General features: G+C 50.3%; 1 protein-coding gene across 1 annotated transcript in view; it reads right to left on the bottom strand.

Annotated features, from left to right (window-relative positions):
* Positions 1 to 8,930: 8,930 nt before the first annotated feature.
* JAKMIP3 (Janus kinase and microtubule interacting protein 3) overlaps positions 8,931 to 24,257 on the bottom strand; it is a 41,839-nt gene continuing 26,512 nt past the window's right edge. Inside the window, exons 12-23 of the mRNA XM_054174588.1 lie at positions 23,620 to 23,703; positions 22,398 to 22,460; positions 21,943 to 22,041; positions 21,386 to 21,484; positions 21,237 to 21,296; positions 17,381 to 17,446; positions 16,101 to 16,169; positions 15,717 to 15,794; positions 12,878 to 13,081; positions 11,633 to 11,698; positions 10,647 to 10,688; positions 8,931 to 9,757 (exon numbers count right to left, since the gene is read on the bottom strand). Of these exons, the coding sequence (XP_054030563.1) occupies positions 9,581 to 9,757; positions 10,647 to 10,688; positions 11,633 to 11,698; positions 12,878 to 13,081; positions 15,717 to 15,794; positions 16,101 to 16,169; positions 17,381 to 17,446; positions 21,237 to 21,296; positions 21,386 to 21,484; positions 21,943 to 22,041; positions 22,398 to 22,460; positions 23,620 to 23,703 (1,107 nt within the window). The 3' untranslated portion in view covers positions 8,931 to 9,580. The remainder of the gene's footprint in view (positions 9,758 to 10,646; positions 10,689 to 11,632; positions 11,699 to 12,877; positions 13,082 to 15,716; positions 15,795 to 16,100; positions 16,170 to 17,380; positions 17,447 to 21,236; positions 21,297 to 21,385; positions 21,485 to 21,942; positions 22,042 to 22,397; positions 22,461 to 23,619; positions 23,704 to 24,257) is intronic.

The raw sequence follows: 24,257 nt of genomic DNA, 5'->3' as shown, positions 1-24,257 counted from the left end.
CAGGAGAAGGCAGCTGGCCAGGGGGGCAGTCTGTCTGCAGAGAGCAGCCACTGACAGAACATTGCCTTCATCTGCCTCTGCAGATCTGCATGAGGCCATGACAGCTCTTAGTTACTTGGACATGTTCTCCTTTCCTGGGGGAGGTTTGTCTGGGATGTCTGATGACTTAGAAGTGCAGACAGAGCTACAGCCCCTGACAATCCCACAGGCTGCGGAGCAGCTGCAGCAGACGTGGTGGGCTCGGGGTGAGCAGGGCTGCAGGAACACTTGTAGGTGCTCCAGGTGGGGATGAGGAGTTGAGCACACAAGCTGGACACAACATGTGTATGAGGGAAGCCCTCACATGGCACTGCTGTGGAGCAGAATCACCTTAGATGGAAGAGACCTTTAAGATCATCAAGTCCAACCCTTAGCCCAGCACTGCCATTGCTAAACTGTGTCCCTCAGCACCACATCTCCATGGCTTTGAAACTCCTCCAGGGATGGGGACTCCAGCACTGCCCTGGGCAGCCTGGGCCACACTCTTGTCAGTGCTGCCCACTGACAGGACAATGGGCAGCTGGCACAATCTTGAACCCAGGAGGTTCCATCTGAACAGGAGGAGAAACTTGTTTGGGTGTGAGGGTGCTGAGCCCTGGCGCAGGCTGCCCAGGGAGGTTGTGGAGTCTCCTTCTCTGGAGAGATTCCAACCCCACCTGCCCACCATGGTCCTGGCAAGCTGCTGTTGGTGCCCCTGCTTTAGGAGGGGGCTTGGACTGGGATGATCTCTAGAGGTCCCTTCCAGCCCCCACCATGCTGGGATTCTTTCATTCTGTGTTAGCTCAGAATGTGACTCTCCAGGTAACACTGAAGTGTTTTGCTGTGCCCCTTGGCTCTGTAGCAGAAGCAAAAGGATGAGATCCTACCATTCAGGCTCACCTATGCTAGAATATGCTCAAAGATCTCTAACTTTTTCCCCTTCCTTTGCTGTCACACATCAGAAGAGCATTGTCCCCAAAGGTCTGTCTGCTCCTAGCCTTGCAAATGACTCCTGTGCACATAAAACCTGTGTGTGTACGTGCAGGGAGAGTGCACACACAGATCCCCTCCCTGCTGCAATCCTCCCTTGACAAAAAAAAATCACTTTTTAACAGGTTTTCCAGCTCATTAATTCTTCAGGCTGATACTGAGTTTGGAAGATGATCAAATGTGTCCTTCTTATTTACAGGAACTCAGCAAGAAGCAAATTAAGGGGAAGAAGAGCTCAGATTTGATGACACCAGGATCTGCCGTGCCTGGGAGTGCTTTGGAACGTGAGTGATGGAAGGAGTGACAGCCTCCAAAAGCAGCTCTGTGACCCAGGCTTGTGCCAAGGCTCCAGCCTGTCCTCAGTGATGCTGAACCTCTGCTTTGGTTAAAATCCCTGATTTGGAGGTGTTAGCCAAGGAAAACCCTGCACTGCTGATCAGATATGGATGTGAAGGCATCATGAAGGAGGTGTCTGCTCCATGAGAGATTCTAGCAAATGGTCAGTTCAGGGAGAAAGGTCTTAGTCAGACCTTAGTTAGGTCTTAGTTAGGCTCATATAGAATCCTGGAATCAACAAGAAGGTTGGAAAAGACCTCAAGGATCATCAAGTCCAACCTGTCACCCAGCACCTCATGACTACTAGACCATGGCACCAAGGGCCACATGCAATCCCCTCTTGAACACCTCCAGGGATGGGGACTCCACCACCTCCCTGGGCAGCACATTCCAATGGCTAACAACTCTCTCTGGGAAGAACTTTCTCCTCACCTTAGAAAGGCTTTTGTTCCAAACTCTGGGTGAAGTTTTCTGAGAGGAAGATACAGGATGGAAGCTCCTGAGGTCTGGAGGGGAAACAGACATTGCTGTGCACAAACTTAGAGGATGTTTAGACTTTGGGAGAGTTCTTCTCTACTTCTCACAGGTATGGGAACACTTGCACAGGCCATGCTGACATCAGACCATGGAATGGTTTGTGTCAGAAGGGACTTTAAAGATCATCTAGTTTCAGTCTCCTGTCATGGGCAGGAATACCTCCCACTAGAGCAGGTTGCTCAAGGCTTCATCCAGCTTGGCTTTGAGCACTTCCAGGCTTGGAGCCTCCCCAACTTCCCTGGGCAAGCTGTTCCAGTTCCTAGCAACCCTCATGGGGAAGAATTTCTTCCTCATGTCTTATCCAGCTTCTCCCAGATTGAAGCCATTCCCCTTGTCCTGTCACTCCATTGCCTTTGGTTGAAGTCCCTCACCAGCCCTCCTGTAGCCCACTTCAAGACAGAATCCTAGAATGACAGAATGGTAGGGGTTGGAAGGGACCTCTGAAGATCCTGCCAGAGCAGGATCACCGAGGGCAGGTCACACCTGAACTCAACCAGATGGGGCTCAAAAGCCTCCAGAGAAGGAGACCCCACAACCTTTCTGGGCAGCTCCAGCACCCTCACAGCAAAGAAGTTTTCCCTGGAGGTGAGGTGGAAGTTCACACTCTACAACAAAGCAGGACTGTGGGCATCTTAATGGCAGAGAGGATAAAAGATTGCCCTAGATCCTGCCCTTCTGAGCCTGTCCAGGAAGCACGACAAGAACCCAGCACCACAACCAGACAGATGCTCTGCTGGGAAGGCAAATCTCAGCAGGCTTAGCTTCCAAACTGCTCTCCTCTGGGATTTATCAAAGCAGTAAACTGCCATCTTGTTAACAAGGGAGACCTCCCTGTGCTGAAGCTTTCCCAGAGGTGCCTCAAAGCCGCTCTGCACTGAAGCTCTCCTTGAGCACCAGCAACGTCGTTATTCCTGCCTCAGGACCTCCAGCTCATCTCATCTCATCTCATCCCATCTCATCTCATCTCATCCCATCTCTAAATGCAGACTGACATTGTCATTTCTGTGCATTTCAGGCTGTAACCCCCCCTGAGACATCCCAGCAGAGATCCTGTGCTGCAAGACACCGACACACTTCCATAAACCAGGGATTGTGCCCCACCAGAAACCTCTTCAGAGCCAGTTCCTGCTCCTCACTGACACCAAGCAGGTCAGGGAATCACAGAATGCTTTCAGCTGGAACAAACCTTTCAGATCATGGAGTCCAACCATTCTCTGGCTCTGCCAAGGCTGGGGCTACCCCATGTCCCTCAGCACCACAGCTCTGCCTCTTTGAAACACCTCCAGGGATGGGGATTCAGCCACCTCCCTGGGCAGCCTGGGCCAACCTTTGAGGATCCTTTCAGTCAAGAAGTTTCTTCTAATGTCCAACCTAAACCTCCCCTGGTGCAGCCTGAGGCTATTTCCTCTTGTTCAACCATTTGTTACGAGGGAGAAGAGACCAACTCCCACCTGGCTCCAAGCTCCTGTCAGGGAGTTGTAGGCAGCCAGAAGGCCTCCCCTCAGCCTCCTTTTCTCCAGGCTGAACAATCCCAGTTCCCTCAGCCACTCCTCACCAGCCCTGTTCTCCAGACCCTTCACCAGCTTTGTTGCCCTTCTCTGGACCTGCTTGAGCCCCTCAATGTCCTTTTTGGAGTGAGAGGCCCAAAACTGAAACCAGTACTCAAGGTGTGACCTCCCCAGTGATGAGTACAGTGGGAAATGTGCAGCTTTTGCCTCATTTCCTCTCCATCCTCCCAGGAACAGTGTTTGCTCAGCTGGAGGCTTGAAGGCTCACAGATACACAGAATGCATTGGATTGGAAGGGACCCTCAAAGGTCAACTTGTCCACCCCCCTGCAGTCAGCAGGGACACCTTCAACTAGATCACAGTGCCCAGGAGCACATCAAGTGTGACCCTGAATGTCTCCCAGGGATGGCTCCTCAACCACATCCCTGGGCAGCCTGTGTCAGTATTTTACCTCCTGCATTGTGGAGAGCTTCCTCCTGCTGCCCAAGCCCAATCTCCCCTGCTCCAGTTTCTAGTTTCTTCCTTGCATCACTTTAAACAAAGCAGTTTTGGGTCACCCTGCCCAGCAGAGCCTTGCTAATTAATATTCCAATGATGCATCTACAACTGTGAATCTCATTAGCCTTACCTCAGCACCCTGTGCAGAGCCAGATCTCCAGGCCCTTTCCGAAGGCAGGGATGTGCAGGCATACAGCAGGAGGCAGCTGATAGGGAACCAGAGGGAAATTGAAGCTCCAGGAGCTCATCATCTCCCCTGGGGATTGTTTGTGCAAAGATGTGCTGCTGACCTTAAAAAGACCTCTCCTGAGGAGCAGATCCCGCCAGGAAAGAAGAACCAATTGATTGTGGAGCCAAGATCATAGAATCACAGAATTGTTAGGGCTGCAAGGGACCTCAAGCAGCATTTTATTCCAACCCCCTGCAGGGCTGGAGGCAGAGACACCTCACACCAGATCAGGCTGCCCACAGCCAGCCTGGCCTTAAAAACATCCAGGGAGGAGGCTTCCACCACCTCCCTGGGCAACCTGTGCCAGTCTCTCACCACCCTCATGGGGAAGAACTTCCTAACATCTAATCTGAACCTCCCCTCCTCTAGCTTGGATCCATTTCCCCCAGTCCTATCACTCCCTGACACCCTCAAAAGTCTCTCCCCAGCTTTTTTGTAGGTCGTTTCAGATACTGGAAGGCCACAAGAAGGTCTCCTGGGAGCCTTCTGTTCTCCAGACCGAGCCCCAGCTCTCTCAGTCTGTCCTCATAGCAGAGCAGCTCCAGCCCTCAGCTCATCCTTGTGGCCCTTCTCTGGACACATTCCAGCACCTCCAGATCCCTCCTGTACTAGGGGCTCCAGAACTGGATGCAGTACTCCAGGTGGGGTCTCAGCAGAGCAGAGTAGAGGGAGAGAATCACCTCCCTTGCCCTGCTGGTCACACTTCTCTTGCTGCAGCCCAGGCTTTCTGGGCTGCAAGTGCTCACTGCTGGCTCCTGTGGAGCTTCTCATCCCCCAGCGCCCCCAAACCCTTTTCTTCAGGAGAAAGCAACTGAAAGCAGAGTAATTATCTGCTAATCACACAGCTTCACCTGGGCTCTCCACACCTTCCTGTCACTGGCACAACGGAAATCATCTTCTCTTAATATTAATAGTGCCAGAGGGATAATTAAGTTGGAACTAATTAAAGCTGTAATTACACCGGGAGGAAACCTCTCCAGCCATGAAGCAAAGCTGAGCACCACCCAGGCGGGATGCAGTCGGATTTTGGTTTACTGTTTGTTTGGGGTTCTGGTTTACGTCTTTGGATGGTTAAATGCATTTGTTTGGAATGGATTTGGAATGGATTTGGACTTAGCTGGATTTTTGAATGCATTTATTTGCATTTTTTAATGGATTGATTGGGAGTTTTATGGGTTCATTTGGATTGTTATGGATGGATTGGGATATTTTAATGGATTGATTTGGATTTTTAATGGATTGATTTGGATTTTTATGGATTCATTTGGATTATTATGGATTCATTTGGGTATATTAATGGATTGATTTGGATTATTATGGTTTCATTTGGATTTTTAATGGATTCATTTGGAGTTTTATGGATTGATTTGGATTTTTAATGGATTCATTTGGATATTTTAATGGATTGATTTGGATTTTTATGGATTCATTTGGATATTTTAATGGATTGATTTGGATTTTTAATGGATTCATTTGGAGTTTTATGGATTGATTTGGATTTTTATGGATTCATTTGGATATTTTAATGGCTTGATTTGGATTTTTATGGATTGATTTGGATATTTTAATGGCTTGATTTGGATTTTTATGGATTGATTTGGATATTTTAATGGCTTGATTTGGATTTTTATGGATTCATTTGGAGTTTTATGGATTGATTTGGATTTTTAATGGATTCATTTGGATATTTTAATGGATTGATTTGGATTTTTAATGGATTCATTTGGATATTTTAATGGATTCATTTGGAGTTTTATGGATTGATTTGGATTTTTAATGGATTAATTTTGATTTTTCAATGGATTCATTTGGATATTTTAATGGATTCATTTGGATTTTAGTGGATTCATTTGGAGTCCTATGGATTGATTTGGATTTTAATGGATTGATTTGGAGTTTTAATGGATTCATTTGGATATTTTAATGGATTCATTTGGAGTTTTATGGATTGATTTGGATTTTTAATGGATTAATTTTGATTTTTCAATGGATTCATTTGGATATTTTAATGGATTGATTTGGATTTTAGTGGATTCATTTGGAGTCCTATGGATTGATTTGGATTTTAATGGATTCATTTGGAGTTTTATGGATTGATTTGGACTTTTATGGATTCATTTGGATTTTTTTTAATGGATTAATTTGGATTTTTATGGATTTATTTGGATATGTTAATGGATTGATTTGGATTTTTATGGATTCATTTGGATTTTGTAATGTATTTATTTGGATTTTTATAGATTTATTTGGATTTTTATAGATTTATTTGGATTTTTATAGATTTATTTGGATTTTTATTGATTTATTTGGATTTTGTAATGGATTTATTTGGATTTGAATGGATTTATTTGGATTTAAATGGATTTATTTGGACTTCAATGCATTTATTTGGATTTTTAATGTATTTATATGGACAGCCCAGGAAGCAGCAGATCCCTCCCCAGCAAGCCCACCATTCCCTGTTCCCTAGGCTTGTAGCGCCCTCCGGTGGTGGATCTCCCGAGCGTTTCTCTGCGATGGACACCTCCCCCCTCCACGCTGTGCCCAGCCCCTCTACCCTTAAGATCAACCCAGCAGGAGTGCTTCAGCTTGTGGTGCAATTGAAGCCAGGTGCATAATTAATGCAAATGTTTGTTACTGCATCTGCTCGGTGCAGAAAGGTATAAAAGCATTTGAAGCTGCCACCAGGAGAGGCCAAGCTGTCAGCCCGTGGCTTGGGCAGCAGCACTCTGTGCTGGGTTAGGAACTGGCTGGAGGGCTGAGCCCAGAGAGTGGTGGTGAATGGTGCCACAGCCAGCTGGCAGCCAGGCACTAGTGGTGTGCCCCAGGGATCAGTGCTGGGCCCCATCCTGTTCAATATCTTCATTGATGATCTGGATGAGGGCATTGAGTCCATCAGTAAATTTGCAGATGACACCAAGCTGGGGGCAGGAGCTGATCTGTCAGGGGAGACCTTGCTCTCTACAACTACCTGAAGGGAAATTGCAGCCAGGTGGGGGTTGGTCTCTTCTCCCAGGCACTCAGCCCCAGAACAAGAGGACACAGTCTCAAGCTGCACCAGGAGAAGTTTAGGCTGGAGGTGTAGAGAAAGTTCTTCACAGAAAGAGTAATTTTCCATTGGCATGTGCTGCCCAGGGAGGTGGTGGAGTCACCATCCCTGGAGGTGTTCAAGAGGGGATTGGACGTGGCACTTGGTGCCATGGTTTAGTAGTCATGAGGTGCTGGGTGTCAGGTTGGACTTGATGATCTCTGAGGTCTCTTCCAACTTTATTGATTCTATGATTAGGTTGGAGATTAGGTAAAGTTTCTTTGCTGCAAGAGTGGTCAGGCATTGGATTAGGCTGCCCAGGGAGTCACCAGCCCTAGAGGTGTTCAAGAAAGGTGTGGACATGGCACTCGGGGACATGGCTTGATGGCCATGGTGGTGTGGGGCTGGTGGTTGGACTGGGTAATCTTGGAGGTCTTTTCCAACTCAAACAGTTCTGTGATTCTATGATTCTCTGTATATAAAGTAGCATCATCACTTGCTGATCACATCTGACTCGGCATGGCACTACCCAGGGGTTTTTGGTTAAGGGTGATGTAAACCCCTGCAGGGAGCATTTGGCACCCTATCAGACTGAAATAAAGTTCCTGAAGTACTGAAGTGAAACTGAGGGAAGGAAGGAAATTGCCCATAATGACTTTGGTGACTAAAATGGAGTCACAGAATTGTTTGGGATGGAAAAGGCCCCAAGGTCATCCAGCCCAACCATCAACCCAACACCATCATGGCCATTAAACCATGTCCCCAAGTGCCATGCCCACAGGTTTCTTGAACACTTCCAGGGCTGGTGCTCCCAGGGCTTCCACCACCTCCCTGGGCAGCCTGTTCCAATGCCTGACCACTCTTGCAGGAAAGAAACTTTTCCTGATCTCCAACCTGAACCTCCCCTGGCACAATTTCTTCTTCTTCTTCTACTAGGGAGAAGAGATGAACACCCACCTCACTCCAGCCTCATTTCAGGCAGTTGTAGAGAGCCAGAAGGTCTCCCCTCACCTCCCTTTTCTCCAGGCTGATCAGCCCCAGGTCCCTCAGCTGCTCCTTACCAAACCTGTTCTCCAGACCCTTCACCAGCTTTGTTGCCCTTCTCTGGACCTGCTCCAGCACCTACCCCTGCCTCAGGCCTATCTCCAGCTCTTTGTATTACCATCAGAAGTATTTTTACCCAAGCAGGAGCTGAACAGCCAGGTCAGGTTCCATGCTATAGATACAGCTCTACAATCACCATATCATTAATGGCATTCCAGACAGTCCTACCTGTCAGAGGCTCTGCTTTTCCTGCCAGGTGCTTCCAAGAGAAGTTCCTCCACCACATCCTGCCCCCTGGGACCTTTGTTGCCCTGCAGCGTTGGAGATCTGCAAAGAGAGGCTTTCTCCTGACGCTGTCCAGCAGCCCCATGTTTGTGACCTGGCTGCATCTGCTGAGTCCCATGGGGGATTTCTTCTGGGTTTTCCTTGTTTTTCCAGAGGATCCATTTTCCTTCCTGGCTCCTGTGCTGGCTCCCTGGGCTTGGGCTCCTGTGCTCCTTTGCCTGAAGGTGATAAAATCTCTTCCCCCTTGCTGCCTCCCCCAGCCCAGGATGTGTGGATCAGGGATGATGTGGTTTTATGTTCACTCTTTCGCAGGTCAAACTTTCTTGCTGGGACAGTGTGAAGCCTTTTGGCATCATCCAGGGGCAGCAAATGATGAGCAGTTGTGCTGTTTTGCTCATCCTGCTGTGGGCCATGGTCTACTGAAAACTCCAAACATCCTAAAGCTTGATGTCCTTCACCATGTCCTTCATAGTCTTCATGTCCTTCACAGCTCCGTGAAGGTGTTCAATGAAATGTGTGGCCATGGCACTTTGGGACATGGTTTAATGGCCATGGTGCTGTTGTGTTGGTGGTTGGACTCGATGATCTTAGAGGTCTTCTGCAACCCAAACAATTCTATGATTCTATGTTCTCCAAGCTCAAGTGGTGAAACCCACAAACCATGGGACATACCCTGGGCTGTGAGGAAATACCTTGGGACAATCAACTTCACCTTCACTCACATCAATCTTTCCATGAGTTGCTCCCCTGGAACTCTTCCCCAAATCATCATCTTCTTCCAAGACAGATGCTGAAGTAGCTGTGAACAACAAACACCAATGCGTGACACACAAACCAGGACATGGTCACTTCTACAGAGAAGCAGTTGACTGCCTGCTTAGCAGGGAACCAAAATCTATTCAGTTGATCTGAATGAAGGTATAGCTCCTGAGGCAGAGCTGAGCTACTTCCAGCAGCAGAGCCAGGATCCCAGGAAGGAGCCTGTGGCTGTAGGAGAGGGAAAGGGTTTTTGGCTTTCTTCTTCTTCTTCGTGGTTAGCGTAGGCTTTTCAAAGGCCTCAGACTGAGGTGCCAGCAGCTTGGATGTCACCCAGGCAGAACCTGCCACCTAGCCCAGTTCAGCTTCAGTCTGAAAGGGCCACAGAGATTGCACCTGCCATTGCCAGGAGCAAAATAAGAGAGAGATTTGGGAGTTCTGAGGTGGCAAAGTCTCTTTTTCTGGCTGGGTAGTCAATGCTGTCTTCTCGTCAGCAGCAGTCGAAGCCTTTGTAGCTTCCTCAGAAGGCTGAAATGAGAAGAAATGAAAACATCACAGAAAAGTTGGTCTGGGCCAAAGCACCACCTGTGAAATTTCTCTAAGGGTTAGGTGTGCCAGTGTCTGCTGGATTTGCACAACAAAGGATTTGTGTGATGTTCTGCTGGGACTGACCCAGTGGGGAATGTTCCCCTCAACGCCATCTGTGATGTGGTAGCTTCTGCTCTCTCTGGCAGCACAGGCTGTGGATCCCCTATGGACCTGGGAAAAGAGGGGTTTAGGTAGTATCTAGGGTCCTGTGCCATGAAGCTTGGAGAAACAGACATTTATATGTGACATGTTCCTCCTAAACCATTCTGGCTGCTCAACCTGAAGGCAGCACATGGCCAGGTTGGATGGGGCCGGGAGCAGCCTGCTCCAGTGGAAGGTGTCCCTGCCCATGGCAGAGGTTGGAACTAGATGATCTTTAAGGTCCCTTCCAACCCAAACCATTCCATGACTCTAATGAAAGAGGTTGAGCTTGGCTGTGAGCACATCAGAGCCCCCAGCAGTGCAGGGAGAAGGGTAGTGTATTCCCCATGGATCTCCAGCAAGAGCCAGCAGGAATAGCCCCCTGATGCAGTCAGGAGAACAGGCACAGCTTGGATGTTCTCCTTGGGTTGAAGCTCCTTTGCCTTTAACCCTGCTGTGATTTTCTCTTTCCTTCTCCTTCCTTCTGGAGAAGGACATTCCCTCCAGAGGTTTTCAGCCTGCTGCTGCCCAGCTTTCACATTCTTATCACAGTTTTAGAGGATTCAATTTTGGGGGCATTCAGGATACCCCAACCCCCAAGTACTGCCAGGGCAACTCTGCGTAGCCAGGGGAAGGCTCTGATGCTTCACAAGAAGAAGAGGAGACCAGAGGTGATCTGAGGGCTTACCTTTTGCATGTGGCCTGAAGGGCTATGACCAAAGAATGAAAGCTAAAGAGAAAAATAAAAACAAAAATAAAAACTGAAAAGGGGAGGGAGGAGAGGAAAAAATGGAAGAGAAGAAAGAGAATCAGAGTTTACAGTGGGTTCAGCTGAGAAACAAGCTGTGCTTACAGACAGGGCACAGCAAAAGTCACACTTGAAAAGAAACATGAAGTGTGAAGTGAGCTCTGAGGCCTTGGAGCTTGGCTCAGCCAGAGCCTCTCTGTCCCTCAGACAGATGAGAGTCATCTCCTGCCCCAGCAGAGCCTGGCCCAGCCAAGGGCTTGGGAAAAACAGGGAGGAAACAAAATGAGCTGAAGTCTTCTGATACCTCACAAAACCCACCCCAAACTCCACACTGCTAAGGTTTGGGGTCAGTCTGAGGTGAAAGTCCAGCTCAGCCCCTGCTCTGCCTGAACAAGCTCTGCAATGGCAAGGTTAGTGCAAAGAGATGGTTTCAGGTGAGGACAATTTGAGGGTGAAACTCAAGAGTCATGGCTTGACTGGAGGCAGCTCAATGGCATAACCATGGTGACAGTGACTACTGTGGTGGCAAGTGAGGAAAGGAGAGGAGAAAAAGCCTCCTTCTCCTCATTCCCTCTGGAGAAGGGTGGTCAGTGCAGTGCTGGAGATGGGAGGGAGGGAGAAAAGATCCTGGCTCCTTCCCCAGAGCACATCTTGACCTCATCTCCTCAGCCCTCCCTTCCCAGGGCAGACAGACCCCCACGTCCCTGCCAAGCCCTGAGGTTTGGGCTGTGCTGAAGGAAAACAGGAGTGGATTTAAGGTGGAAACCTTTCCTTCTCCAGGGGAATAATGCAAATGCAGAATGGCCTCCTGAGGCACTCTCATGTTAGCTCCAGCACCACCACCACCAGAGTGTGTTCTGAGCCAGGGTGACAGGGACAGATGGTGATGTGCATGTACAACAACTGGTTCATCTGCATTACCTTACCTTTTCCTCTAACTCTTTTATTTGTCTTTTTTGGCCTTCAATTCTTTCTTCTAGCTCTTTAATTCTCTGTCAGATGTCAAATAAAAACACATTTATTAACCAACCACACACAGAGGCACCCAGCAGACACGTTACTGTGGGAGAGACAAACTGCATGTGCTGGGCTTCTCAAAAAGATGACTTGGGGGGTTCAAACTGTGGAGGAGTCCTCTGGGAATGTCACTATGTGTTGGTAAAACAGAAGGCCATGATGGGTGCCATCCAGAGGGACCTGGACAGGCTGGAGAGGTGGGTTGAAGAGAATCTCATGAGGTTTGGTAAGGTGAAGTGCAAGGTCCTGCACCTAGGTCAGGTCAATCCTTGGTATCAGTACAGGCTGGGGGATGATGAAATTGAGAGCAGCCCTGCAGAAAAGGACTTGGGGGTGCTGGTGGGCAAGAAGCTGGACGAGAGCCAGCAATGGGCACTTGCAGCCCAGCAGGCCAGGGCCATCCTGGCCTGCACCAAAAGCAGCATGGCCAGCAAGTTGAGGGAGGTGATTCTGCCACTCTGCTCTGGTGAGACCTCACCTGGAGTACTGCATCCAGCTATGGGACCCCCAACACAAGAGAGATGTGGACCTGATGGAGCAGGTCCAAAGCAGGGCCACAAAGATGATCAGAGGGCTGGAGCACCTCTCCTATGAAGATAGGCTGAAAGAATTGGGGCTGTTCAGCCTGGAGAAGAGAATGCTCCAAGTAGACCTTAGAGCAGCATTTCAGCATCTGAAGGGGACCTACAGGAAGGCTGGGGAGGGACTATTTAGTAGGGTTTGTGGTGATGGGATGAGGGGCAATGGTTTGAAACTGGAGCAGGGCAGATTTAGGTTGGGCATCAGGAGGAAGCTCTTCACAATGAGTGTTGTGAAATACTGGAACAGGTTGCCCAGAGAAGTGGTGGAAGCCCCATCCCTGGAGACATTCAATATGAGATTTGATGTGGCCCTGGGCAGCCTGCTCTAGCTGGAGATGTCCCTGCTGAGTGCAGGGGAGTTGGACAGGATGCTCTTTGAGGGTGCCTTCCAACCTGATGCATCCGTGTGACAAGGGCATTCAAATCACGGGGGTTATCCAAGGCGCATCCCAGCCTGGCCCCAGGACCAGCCCCCTGCCTTCGGCCCCGTGAGGAAGGGCTGGTGCTCACAAGCTTACCACCTTCCCACCTGAGGGAGCATCCCAGCCCACGTGCCCCCCTGCCTGTGCCTACCTGCTGCGCGTGCTGGATGAGCTCCATCCTTTCCCGCAGGATTTGGGCGTCCCTCTCTCGGAGCTCGCTCATGACCTGCCTCTTCCATTGCTCTACAGCACTCTTCAGCTTCTCTTTCTCCTCTTCTGAAAGAAGGTCGGAAATTTTGGCTCCAGCTTCTTGCTGCAGGGCATCATAGAGCATGGCTTCTAATTCCAGAATTTGCTAATCAAAGACAATATGAGGCTGTCAGCTTGGCCTTGGCTCTGCTCCCGGCAGCAGTCTGGGCAGGAGCTGCAAATCCCGCCCCAGTAAAGGGGAGGGGGGTGTGGAAGAGGGGTTGGGAGAGGAGCTTCCCACCAGGGCAGGGAAGGAAGCTCAAGCCCAAGGGAAAACGCTGCAGGGGCTTCCGTGCTGTGGGTTCAGAGCAGCATTTAGGCTGCGGTCCCCCCTGGGCCAGCCCCACCTGCCTCTGCAGCAGGGTAGGGGTGAAAGGGTCTCCCTTCTGGAGGCGAGGAGGTGGGGGTGGAAAAGGGAAATAAAAGGGGGGAAAAGAAAATGGAAAAAGGGAAAAAAGGAGAAGGGGGAGGGAAAGGGGGGGAAAGGGGGGGAAAGGGGAGAGGGGAGAAGGAAAATGGATAAAGGCAGAAGGGAAAAATAGAAAAGGGGGAATTAGGTGAGGAAAGGTGGGGAGAAAAGGGGGGGAAGGGAAAAAGGAAAAGGGGAGGGAAAGGGAAAAAGGAAAAAGAGAGGGAAAGGGAAAAAGGAAAAAGAGAGGGAAAGGGAAAAAGGAAAAAGAGAGGGAAAGGGAAAAAGGAAAAAGAGAGGGAAAGGGAAAAAGGAAAAAGAGAGGAAAAAGGAAAAAGAGAGGGAAAGGGAAAAAAGAAAAAGGGGGGGAAGGGAAAAAGGAAAATAGGAAAAAGGTGGGGAAGGGAAAAAGGAAAAAAGGGGGGGAAGGGAAAAAGGAAAAAGGGGGGAAAGGGAAAAAGGGGGGAAAGGGAAAAAGGAAAAAGGGGGGAAAGGGAAAAAGGAAAAAGGGGGGAAAGGGAAAAAGGAAAAAGGGGGGAAAGGGAAAAAGGAAAAAGGGGGGAAAGGGAAAAAGGAAAAAGGGGGGAAGGGAAAAAGGAAAAAGGGGGGAAAGGGAAAAAGGAAAAAGGGGGGAAAGGGAAAAAGGAAAAAGGGGGGAAAGGGAAAAAGGAAAAAGGGGGGAAAGGGAAAAAGGAAAAAGGGGGGAAAGGGAAAAAGGAAAAAGGGGAAAAATGGAAATAGAGGGGGAAAATGGGGGGGGAAGGGTAAAAAAAGTAAGAAAGTAAAAAAAGGGGAAAAGGAAATAGGAAAGAAAATGGATAAGAGGGGAAAGAAAGGGGGAGAAGGAAACAGGGATGAAAGAAGGGGAAAATGGGGGGAAAAGGGATAAAAATGGGGGAAAAAAGGGATAAAAATGGGCAAAACCCTGAGAAAATAGGGGAGGAAAAGGAAAAAACACTGATAAAAGAGCTGCTCTGTGAGTCACAGACATGCTTGAAATGCAACACTCAGTCTCAGTTCACCTGTCCCAGCTGCTCCAGCAGCAGAGGACACAGCACCAGCTCACCTGCCTGCCAGAGGGGAAGGGCTCCCTGCTGCCTGCTTACAGCACTCGCCAACAACTGTCTGAAAAGTCCTCATCTGAATGTGCCTCCAGCACCTCCCCTGGCAGAGCTGCCAGCTTCAGAGGGCTTTCTGCTCTCTCTCTGGTAGCTGGGCTCTGCTCTTGCAGGTCTCAGGCTGCTGAGCCTTTGCTTCACTGCTCCAGAGAACGTCTCTGGCATGCAGACAGATGTGCAGAGACAAAGCAGCAGCTGATGCCACCTCTGCACACCCTCTCCAAAGCTCGTGGTGTCTTGCAGAGCTCTTCATAGCTTCAAGTGACCAGGACTGCTTGGAGAGCTCTCCATGGCTTCAAGAGAACAGGAGTGCTGCAACAGTGCAGCTACCACCTCCAAGACAGGCTGTTTGGAACTGTACTGGGTGAACACTCCCCAAGAAGCACAAACTGCTCCTCAGCAAGCAGAACTGGTGGATGAGAAGCTCAACATGAGCCACCAGTGTGCACTTGCAGCCCAGAAAGCCAATCACATCCTGGCCTTCATCAAGAGAAGCACAGCCAGCAGGTCCAGGGAGGTGGTTCTGCCCCTCTACTCCACTCTGGTGAGACCCCACCTGGAGTACTGTGTCCAGTTCTGGAGCCCCTAGTACAGGAAGGATCTGGAGGTGCTGGAATGTGTCCAGAGAAGGGCCATGAGGATGAGCAGAGGGCTGGAGCTATGAGGAAAGACTAAGAGAGTTGGGGCTGTTCAGTCTGGAGAAGAGAAGGCTCTGAGGAGACCTTCTTGTGGCAAAGAGAAGTTACCAAACCCAGCACTTCCTTACCAGTCCTGTATCAAAATACCTCCTACATTACAGTTTGTGGTTTAATACAGCACTATTTAGGTCCTGCAAGGACAATGCCAACAAGAGGAGCTCCATCCACAGGGAACTCAATGTTAGCTTAGGATATGGAGGACTTGCTGCCCAGGGAGGCTGTGGCTGCCCCCTCCATGGAAGTGTTCAAGGCCAGGTTTGGTGAGGCCTTGAGCAAACTAGTCTAGGGGAAGGTGTCCCTGCCCATGGCAGGCTCTTTGACACTAGATGAGCTTTGAGGTCCCTTCCAACACAAACCATCCTATGAATCTAGGAAAATTCAGCCTCTTTAGGCCTTGGGTGAGTCCATGAGCATTTCTGTCCACAGCAGAGCTGGTCTCTCAAGATCAGGCTGCACTCATTACACAAGGTCACTCATCCAAGAGGTCATAACTCAGCCCAAACAGTTTCTCCTCACCTTGTGTGCTTTGTCCAAGGACTGCTTCCTGAAGTCCAGCTCCTCATCCAGGTAGCCCTTCTGCTTGCTGAACAGCTCCTGAGGACACGAGAAAGAGGTTGGGCAAGTGCAACAGCCACACCCCTGACCCACAGGCTGGGGCTAAACCATGTCCCTCAGCACCACATCTCTGCCTCTTTGAAACACCTCCAGGGATGGGGATTCAACCACCTCCCTGGGCAGCCTGGGCCAGTCTCTGAGAACCCTTTCACTCAAGAAGGGCTCCTCATCCAAACCCTTCTGCTTGCTGAAGAGCTTCTGAGGACACAAGGGCAGTGTGGCAGCCACATCCCTGACACTCAGCCCAGCCTCTTCCCCTGGTTCATCCACCCCATCCCTTGGTACCTTTTCATTCTCCAGGTCCAGCATCTTCTGCTGCAGTGCAGACTCGGTCACTTCGATCTGCTGGAGCCACTGTGCACAAAACAGAGAGCAGTGCTTTAGCCTAGGAGCAGAGGCAGCCCAGCCACAGTCAGCCTTCAGGTGACTTCATGGAGGGCCAGCAGTAAATAAAAGGGGGGAACAGCAACTCTGTTTTCACATTTTTTTTCTTTCATAGAGATATTGGTGATGGGAAAAAAGCACAGTAGCAAGGCCTGGTCAGGTACCTGTTCACAGAATGGTTTTGGTTGGAAGAGACCCTTTGAGATCACACAGCCCAACCATTCTCTGACTTAAGCAAGGCTGGGGCTAAACTATTTCCCTGAGCTTCACATCTCTGCCTCTTTGAAACACCTCCAGGGATGGGGATTCAGCCACCTCCCTAGGGGATGTGGGCCAGTCTCTGAGAACCCTTTCACTCAAGAAGTTTCTTCTAATCTCCAACCTAAACCTTCCCTGGTGCAACTTGAGGCCACTTCCTTTCTACCACTTGTTCCACAGGAGGAGAGACCGACTCCCACCTCACTCCAACCTCCTGTCAGGGAATTGTAGAGAGCCAGAAGGTCTCCCTTCGGCTTCCTTTTCTCCAGACTGAACAACTTCAGCTCCCTCAGCTGCTCCTCACCAGACCTGTTCTCCAGACCCTTCACCAGCTTTGCTGCCCTCCTCTAGACCTGCTCCAGCACCTCAGAGTCCTTCTTGCAGTGAGGGGCCCAAAACTGAACTCAGCACTCAAGGTGTGGCCTTACCAGTGCCCAGTACAGGACAATCCCTGCCCTGGTCCTGCTGGCTACACCATTGCTGATCCAGCCCAGGACACTGGTGGCCTTCTTGGCCACCTAGGCACATGCTGGCTCTTCTACAGTTGGTTGTCGACCAACAGCCCCAGTTCCTTTCTCACCAGGCAGTTCCCAACCACTCTGCCCCCAGGCTAGAGCATTCATGAGGGGATTGTGACCCAAGTGCAGGACCCAGCACCTGGCCTTGTTGAAGCTCATCCCATTGGCCCTGGCCCATCGATTCAGCCCGGCCAGGTTCCTCTGTAGAGCCTTCCTAGCCCCCAGCAGACCCACACTACCACCCAGCCTAGTGTCATCAATAAGCAATGCCTGTGTGGGCTTTAAGTGGGCAAAACCTTGTGTAAGTGGACTTCCCTGTGAAGAACCATGGAGCTCTGTGATGCAGCTACATCATCAGCAGCTTCCACACCACACATCTCCTGCTGAGTGATTATCACTTGTTACCTTTTCAGCCAAGGTGAGGACTGTCCTTGCTTGGATGACAACCACTTGCTCTTCATTGGTCAGGTTCTGCACCAAAAGCAGAGCATAATTACAACAAGTCCCAGTGCCTCAGTAATTAATCCACTACCTGGGTCACTGCTGTATCAAACAAATATGGAATTAATTACAGATGTCTGAGAAAGAAGAAACTGAGGTGAAGACAATCAGCACTGCAACGTGAGATTGGTGTAACCATCCAAGTTAAAGTCATCATAGAATGGTCTGGGCTGCCAGGGACCTCCAAAGGTCATCCAGTCCAACCCCCTCTGCAGTCAGCAGGGACATCCTCCACTAGATCAGGTTGCCTAGACCCTTGTCAAGCCTCACCTTGAGTATCTCCAAGGATGGGGCCTCAGTGACCTCCCTGGGCAAGCTAATTCATCTAAAATTCTCACATTCACCAAAAAAAAAACTCAAAAAAGGATCTCATTTCCTCCCCCAGGAATGAACCCCCAGTTGCACAAGTCAAGCCCAAGCAGAGCAGGATGTGCCCTTGAGAAGAGAGATGCAGCTCTAAGTCATTAAGCTCCTTCCATGCACAGCAGGTTCATACAGTCCTGGTTTTGTGCAGCCAAGCCATGGCTCTGGAGAACATTTGTGAGGGTGTTGGCCACACAGTCCATGCTTGGGAGAGGGAGAGGGAGAGGGAGAGGGAGAGGGAGAGGGAGAGGGAGAGGGAGAGGGAGAGGGAGAGGGAGAGGGAGAGGGAGAGGGAGAGGGAGAGGGAGAGGGAGAGGGAGAGGGAGAGGGAGAGGGAGAGGGAGAGGGAGAGGGAGAGGGAGAGGGAGAGGGAGAGGGAGAGGGAGAGGGAGAGGGAGAGGGAGAGGGAGAGGACTGAAGCTGTGTTCTGAATTTCATCCCCAAACTTGGTCTTGCTCTGACCACGTCTTATGTAGGAGAAGTGACTCCTAGCCTGGGACCCACATTTGTTCAGACCCAGAGCCATCAGCTCTGCTCCCACAGGGCTGGTTGGTAAGAAGGGTCACTATGGTGAACCTCAAACTGATGCACAAGGCTGGGAAAGTGCTGTCTGGCAGGGATGGAAGAAGACAGGAGGTGTTCACAGCCAGGCTGGATTAGGCCTTATGCAACCTGGTCTAGCAGAAGGTGCTCCTGCCCATGGCAGCAGGGGTTGGAAATAGATGACCTTGAAGGTCCCCTCCAACCCAAACCATCCTGTGATTCTATGGTTCTAAGACCTTTCCAGAGGACACCTGAAATTTGCCTCTTCCATAAATAAGAGCAATTTCTCTTTAAAACAAGATCTGTCACTCTGAAAGTGAACCATCCCCACAGCATATTAACTGTGGTGCTTCCTCTTCTCCAAGGTGTTCCCAGCCTGCTTCTCCTGCCTGGGGGGAATCATGGAATCACAGAACTGTTTTGCTTGGAAGAGACCTTTAAGATCATCAAATCCAACCATTGACCCAGCACTTCCAGGTCAACACTAAGCCATGTCCCTCAGCACCACATCACCAAGACTCTGAAACCCCTCCAGGGATGAGGACTCCACCACTGCTCTAAGCAGCCTGGGCCAAGCCTTGACAACCCTTAAGTGGAAGAAATTGTTCTTCTTGTCCAGCCTAAACCTCCCCTGAGGCAACTTGAGGCCATTTCCTCTTGTCCTGTTGCTCGTTCACTGGGAGGAGAGACCAACACCTACCTGGCTCCAACCTCCTTGCAGGGAGTTGTAGAGAGCCAGAAGGTCTCCCAAAGAAGGAAGAGGAGAGCATCTGTGCTCCTCAGCCTCCTCTGTCCCTGTCCCCAGGGACCAGAGGGCAGGGAGGACACATCCAACCCTTCTAATCTTGTTTCTGCTCTATGTAAAGGTTCTACTCTCCCAAAGGCTGACCTTACTCCAAGCAAGCTTTAACTTCTGAGAGTTCAGCAGGAAGCAGCTAGAAGCTGCTGAGGGGCTTTCCCAAAATGCAGGTGGGAAAGTGCATGGAGAAGGATGGAATCCCCTGCACTCCGGTGGGGTCCCTTTCCCAGCCTCCCTGAGAGTCAGATGTGACAATCTGCAGCCAGGGGGCAGAGCCTCTGATGTGAAACATGAAAATAAGGTTAAAACAAGTGACAGAACCATCTACACTTGGCTTGAAGCTATCTGAGGTGGGAAGAGGCACCACCCTCGTGTGTCACATCTGGAAGTTGGTTGTTGGATGTAACAAGGGGAAAAAATCAGGAGGAAATGACATTATCAAGGAATGGGTTGGGCTGGATGGGACCTCAAAGGTGATCTAGTTCCAATACCCCTGCCATGGGCAGGGACACCTGCCACTAGAGCAGGTTGCTCAAGGCCTCATCCAGCCTGGCCTTGAACACCTCCAGGTGTTCCACAACCTCCCTGGACAACCTGTTCCAGTGTCTTAAATAGTAGAGACCACAAATACAAATAAAGAGGAAACCAAAGGGAGCAGAAAACAGGAGAAAAGCTCTCAGTGTCTGTTCCTTTTTGTCTCCAAGTTGCCTGTTTGGGATGTTGTCCCAAAACATTCTGCATGGGACTGACCTGATACTACTAATAAAATAGAATGACCATTAATAACTGAAGGCAGGATCACTATAGGGATTAATGATGAGTATTATCTTTCTACACATCACCAGGGTCAGTCACAGCTCACTGGTGATTAGAATTCTCTCTGTTTTTTCCAGTCTTTGCACAGAAAAGGTTTTAGGACTCTTCCCACTGCTGGCAGTGTTGGTGTGGGTGGGCTAAACCATCACACTACACCACCATCACACTACACCACCATCACTGGCTGAGCAGTGGTGGAGCTCAGTAATGGCATCAAGGTGTTTCAGGTCCTCCACTAACCCCTCACTTGATTTCATGGGGTAGAACATGCAGATGTCAGAAACTGGGGACAGTGGAGGCATGAGGACCCAACTAGTCTGACTGGGGAAGCGCACAGGAGGTACTTCCAGGCTGCCCCATGGCCCTGAGGATGTGGGTTTTGCTGGTAACCAAACTGCAGAGAGGCACAAGGCAGAGTTGGGGCAGCTCAGGTGAGGAGCTCTCAGAATGGTGAGGACCTTTCTGCAGACCTGATGACGGTGGTGGTGGTGTCTCCCAGGAAGGATCCTTCATCAGCCAAAGGCTCTGTGAGACTCTGTGCTCCTCTGTCCCTCACAGCCATGGGGCTCATTGGTTCTGGTGACAGATCAGAGTACAGAACCAAAATATCCAAGGGCTTATCTATCTTCTACAGCTACTTGTGGGACTATTTACTTCCACTTGTTGAAGGAGAAGTATCTTCGTATTGCTTATTATCTCCTCCTTTTTATCATGCTGCTGCTACAGAATCCCCAAGTCCCAGCACAGTGGGGTGGGAAGGGACCTCTGGAAATGATCCAGTCCAAGCCCCCTGTTACAGCAGAGTTACCCACAGCAGTTTGCCCAGCACCACAACGTCCAGGTGGGTTTGGAAGCTCTCCAGAGAAGGACTTGCTGTTTCATCTCCTGGTTGCTACCAAAGGTCTGCAGGTTATTAGATGAAATCAAACCAGAAATGCAAAAGCAAAGCAAAGCAGAGTGAGCAAATAAAGACACCAGGTGTGAAGAGTGGGGCAGAAAAGAAAACCCCAAACCCCAGGGTTTGGAAGGTTTCCAACTCATGGGCAAATCCAAAGCAATGCTGCGAGCCCACGATCCTGCAGAGCCTGTTAACAAGACCTTGTCAAGCCAGAAGGCACTTAGCTCACAGCACTGGGAGCAGGGGCAGGCCAGGCTGTGCAGCAGCAACCCAAGGCTTTGCTTGCTTAAGAGGAAGGCAAAGATGCACCAAAGCATGCACAATTGATTAAAGGAACATACACTTACGGCGTTATCCCCTAAAATGTCCAACTTTTTCATCAGCTCTGCTACTACTATGTCCTAACAAGAGAGAAAGGGAAAACCAGGAGTCAGAACAGAGGGTCTGGTTTGGTCTGGGGACAGGGAAGTAGGAAACGAGAATCCCTTACTGTTACACCTTCTGCCTCGCAGTAGACTTGCAGAGGGCTTTTCCCCTCCGTGAAAGGACCGTGGTGGAAGTTGATGGCAGGCGACCGTCGCTCTCTCTCCTGAAACAGCAAGAGTTGCTGGCTGACCCACCAGGGGTTACTGACCACTGCTTACCCACCAGGGGTTATCCACTATGTGTTACTGACCATTGCTTACCCCCATGGGGCTTTTTTCCCCCTTTTCTTAGCACTGTTCCCAGCCCTTTTGGCCTCGCTCAGGGCCATATTGCTCTTCACAGCAAACATGGGCAAGCTCCCAGCTGCACCGCCCACAGCTCAGGCAGCCCAGGGCAGGTGGGAAGGACCATGCCTGTAACAGGTGCTCACTTCAAGCTCCAGGATCCTATCTGTGTTGTGGTGGGCCTATTTTCCCCCTTAGCACTGTTCCCAGCCCTTCTGCCCTTGTTCAGGGCCATATTGCTCTTCACAGCAAACATGGGCAAGCTCCCAGCTGCACCGCCCACAGCTCAGGCAGCCCAGGGCAGGTGGGAAGGACCATGCCTGTAACAGGTGCTCACTTCAAGCTCCAGGATCCTGAACTCCAGGAGCTCATTTTGATCCTTCACATCCTGGACATCATGTTTCAGGCGAGCTTCCTCAGCTTCCATCTGCTTTATCTGCAAAACAAAGCACCAAGCTCTCAGCACCGCAGCAGCGTTTCAGGTCCACCACCCACCGACCACCCTGAGGAAACACCAGGGTCAGGGTGAGCACCCAGGGGCTGGGCCCACCCCTGGGGTCAACAGGGAAGGGACATGTGGCTTTAGCTTTTCCCCAGAGCTACTGCCCTGACCAGGGCATGGTGTGGGGCAAGAGGGAATGCCAGAAATCCACTTCTGGCAGGTTGGTGAGGAGCTCATCGTGCTACAGGAATTAATGCCAGTGGAGCTCTGGGATGCAGCTTGCAATCCTGCACCTTCTGCATTCCTAAAGCTGCAGATGTTCATGGAATAACAAGAGAAACATTAACCACCTTTTCTACCAGCTCTTGGTTTCTTCTGTACAGTGCTTGCTTCTCCTCAATCCACTTCATGTCCTTGAAAAAGAAATGACCAGTATTGTAGGTGAGGCTGCAAATGGTCAGCAAAGACAGCAGAAAGTGGCTGATGAAATGGCAGAATTACAGAATTTGGTTGGAAAAGACCTTTAAGGTCATCAAGTCCAACCATTAACCCAGCACTGCCAGGTCACCACCAAACCATCAGCACCACATCTCCAGCACATACCCCTCTACAGATGGGGACTCCACCACCTCCCTGGGCAGCCTGTTCCAATGCCTGACCACGCTTGCAGCCAAGAAAGTCTTCCTCATCTCCCACCTAAACCTCTCCTGGCACAATTTCAGACCACTTCCTCTCATTCTATCACCTGACACCAGGGAGAAGAGACCAATCCTCCCCTCTCTCCAACTTCCTTTTAGGGAGTTGGAGAGGTCCAGGTGGTCTCCCCTTAGCATCCTTTTCTCCAGACAGAACACCACCAGTTCCCTCAGCTGCTCATCCCCAGATGTGTTCTCTACAACCTTCAGCAGCTTCATTCCCCTTCTCTGGACCTGCTCCAGCTGCTCAATGTCCTTCTTGGAGTGAGGGGCCCAAAACAGAACCTAGGACTCAAGGTGTGGCCTCACCACTGCCCAGTACAGGAGGACAATCCCTGCCCTGGTCCTGCCTGCCACACTATCCCTGATCCAGGCCAGGATGCTGGTGGCCTTCTTGACCACTTGGGCACACACTGCCTCATCTTAATTTGGTGTTAATCAACACCCCCAGTTCCTTTTCTGTCAGGCAACTTTCCAGGCTCTCTGCCCCAAGCCTGGAGCATTCATGGGGTTGTGATCCAAGTGCATCACATAGCACTTGGCTGTGTAAACCTTATACAACAGACCTGAGCCCATCCTGCCAGATCCCTCTGCAGAGCCTCTGACCCTGCAGCAGATCAACAGTGTCACCCAATTTAGTGTCATCTGCAGACTGACTGAGGGTGCCCTCAATCCCCTCATCCAGATCACTGACAAGGATCAGCCACATCAGGTTTGTTCTACAGATCCAGGAACAGTGGCTCTGCACATCCAGGAATACACAAGAGCATCCCCCAGTACTTATTACAAGGTGACACAACCACTGTGGTCTCCAGAGCCCCCTCCTGCCCCAGCACAAGGGCTGGGGACAGGGCTGTTGCCCAGCCCCAGGCATTACCTGCCCCTGCTCAGCCAAAGCCTTCTCCAGGTCTTCTATCTGAGCCTGTGACCGGTGTATCTCTGCTTGGAGCTGCTCACGTGTCTGTAGGGTAGGAGGAGGGAAAAGGAATGAGAAACCAGACCATAAATCACCCTTTCTCTGAAAGGCAAAAGCTAAACCAGGCACAGAGAATACAGAGAGCAGCAAATGCTTGTAACAAGTGATTTCTAAAGACCTTTGGCAGAGCAGCTGAGCACATGGCTTCACAAATGAGTCACAAAGAGGTGTCTCTGAGACAGGATCATCAGCCTGAGATTTAAGGCTACCATAAGCAGCATCCCATCAGGTGGGCAGTAGGCCAGCAAAATGCAAATGACTTCTTAGAATCACAGAATTGTTTGGGTTGGAAAAGGCCTCCCAGTTCATCAAGTCCAAACATTGATCTAAGATCACCATGGTCACTAAACCATGTCCCCAGCTGCCAGGTCCACAGGTTTCTTGAAGTCACCTCCAGGGATGGTGACTTCACCTCCCTGGGCAGCCTGTTCCAATCCCTGACCACTCTTGCAGCAAAGAAATTGCTCCTCATGTCCAACCTAAACCTCACTTCCAATCCCTCTGCCGTGGCCAGGGATATCTTCCACTGGATCAGGCTG

Source organism: Dryobates pubescens, chromosome 30 (genome assembly GCF_014839835.1).
Source record: "Dryobates pubescens isolate bDryPub1 chromosome 30, bDryPub1.pri, whole genome shotgun sequence".
Lineage (NCBI taxonomy): Eukaryota > Metazoa > Chordata > Aves > Piciformes > Picidae > Dryobates > Dryobates pubescens.
This window is presented reverse-complemented; position numbering and strand designations above follow the sequence as displayed.